This window comes from Emiliania huxleyi (genome assembly GCF_000372725.1).
Source record: "Emiliania huxleyi CCMP1516 chromosome Unknown EMIHUscaffold_1865, whole genome shotgun sequence".
NCBI lineage: Eukaryota > Haptophyta > Isochrysidales > Noelaerhabdaceae > Emiliania > Emiliania huxleyi.
In genome coordinates, this window is record NW_005200725.1 from 1 (window position 1) to 1,992 (window position 1,992).

The 1,992-nt window shown below is 66.1% G+C and overlaps 1 protein-coding gene across 1 annotated transcript; it reads right to left on the minus strand.

The window, feature by feature from the left end:
* Positions 1–1,193: 1,193 nt before the first annotated feature.
* EMIHUDRAFT_253730 (Hypothetical protein) lies at positions 1,194–1,816 on the minus strand (the record flags this gene model as incomplete). Its single annotated transcript, XM_005782743.1, has 3 exons — positions 1,194–1,343; positions 1,418–1,521; positions 1,657–1,816. 3 exons carry the CDS (start codon positions 1,814–1,816, stop codon positions 1,194–1,196), a joined length of 414 nt encoding a protein of 137 aa, XP_005782800.1.
* Between the last annotated feature and the right edge of the window lie 176 nt (positions 1,817–1,992).

Consider the following 1,992-nt stretch of genomic DNA (forward strand, 5'->3'; position numbering starts at 1 on the left):
AGGGGAGACCTAAGGCCCCCAGACAGAGACTATGCACCCCCAATTTTCCGCCGCGTGAGGGAAGAAGAAGTGCAAGTCCACCGGTAGTCTCGGAGTCGGCGACCCACCCCCCCACAAATGTAAGACCGGCCCGTCGCAGCGGTGGCCGTAGCCTCCGCCGCTTAGAGGGGGCGCCCAGAGGGTGCCACCCCCCCCCTCCGGGGAGCGGGAAGGAGAGGTCGACCATGGGAGCGAGTCGCTGTACGTCTCGGTGTGCCTGAAAATCATCGCCATCATAATAATGATAATTAACCCTGCCGAGTAGAGAGAGAGAGAGAGAGAGAGAGAGAGAGAGAGAGCGAGAGGGGGGGGGAATAGAGAGAGAGAGAAAGAGAGAGAGAGAGAGAGCTTGAGCGTCCAGGGTGTGTGTGTCTGGGCGTGTCTCCGAGTGCCTGCCCCCAAAGACAAAGAGCTTCTGCCGCCACAGCGAGGCGGAGTGCGCAAAGACTGGCTGCGGCGGGCAGGCGATCGAATGCCCCTCGTTCAGATTCAAATCATCGGGCGCGCTCCGCCACCTCGCACGCCAGAGCTCGCACGCCTCGCCGTAGCAGCGCGACCACACCTTTGCCGAGCGGGCGGCGTGTCCGCCGTGACCGAGTCGGCTTGTTTGCGATGTGTGCGTGCTAGCGTCTGCGTCTGCGCGTGCGTGCTCCCACCCCGAGGTATATTTGACACACCGGAGGCGGCTGCCCGACCCAGGGGCAATCGGGAGGCAGCAGCGACAGCACATGCTCGCGTGCCGCGCGCGCCGCGCTGGCGTGCAGCCGTCGGCAGGTGCAGGCCGCCGCGAAAAGTTGGCGCCGCCGATCGTGGTGCGTTCCGCTAATCGCCTCGAGGATGCGAGTGAGCGCATCCTCGGGGAGGAGGTCAAGTGTGAGCGGCAGGTCGGCGGTCGAGTCGGACTCGTCGTCAGCGACGCTCACGTCTCCCATTTTTTGCGAGCCTCAACACAGAGGGGCGCTTGGCTCGGCGAGGTACTTCCAGCCTGCTGTGGGAACAGCTGACGCAGTCTCGCCGAGGCTCGGGTTGACTCGGCCAGACAAAAACCACGAGAGGCGTGGGAGTACCTCGCCAGGCTTGGCTCTAAATTTAGTGCGGTGTCCGGTATGAAGACTGAATGAAGTGTTTATCTACTGCACTAGCAGGTTGGCTCGCTAGTCGCTCGCCGGCCCGCGCAGCACGCGCGGGCCTTTTTGTGGTCGGATGTTGGTCGTCTCGAATTTGATCGTGGGCAGGGCGTGAGAAAGCTGGACGGCTCGGTCGATGCGAGCCACCAGCTCGTGAGCGACGGGCGCGACGGGTTCCTCGGCGTAGGCTTGGGCGTGGTGAGCAGCGCCGGCGAGAGAGGGACGGCATGCGGCTCCCAAACGAGCCGCACGGGCTTCATCTGGGCCGCCGAGGCCACCTCCTTGGTCGCGGTGGCGGGCGTGAAGGCGAGGTGGGCCGAGGCAAGCGCTGAACGTGCCGTGCCGCCTTGCGCCCCTGAGGAGGGACGAGTGTGTGGGGTGCCACGGGCGGGGGGGAGCGGTGAGAGGAGAGCGGTGGGCACCCCCACGAGGGGCTGCGCTGACGCCGCCTGCCACCCCACGCACGCCACTGACGCTGTGGGGGCGGCACGATCGAACGCGCTGGTCGGGCGGGCCGTCTGAGTCGCCCAAGCGGTGCTCTGCCGGCCGGTGGACGCGAGGGTGGCCCAAGAGGGCTCAAAGTACGGAGCCGATACCCGGCCGTCCCGGACGCCTGGCACGCGGGCCAATGGTCCAGCCGTCCTGTGCATGGCTGGAGCGAAGGAGGGAGAGCTCAGGAGGGCGACGGGGCAGGGAAGGGGGCGATGCGATGCGGCGAGGTCTAATCGGCGGCGGGATAGAGGAGGTGCCAAAAGGCGACTATAGAGAGGCCTCTACGGGTGATATAGTGCGCCATGCCGGCGGGAGAAGTCTCTCACCGCCCCCC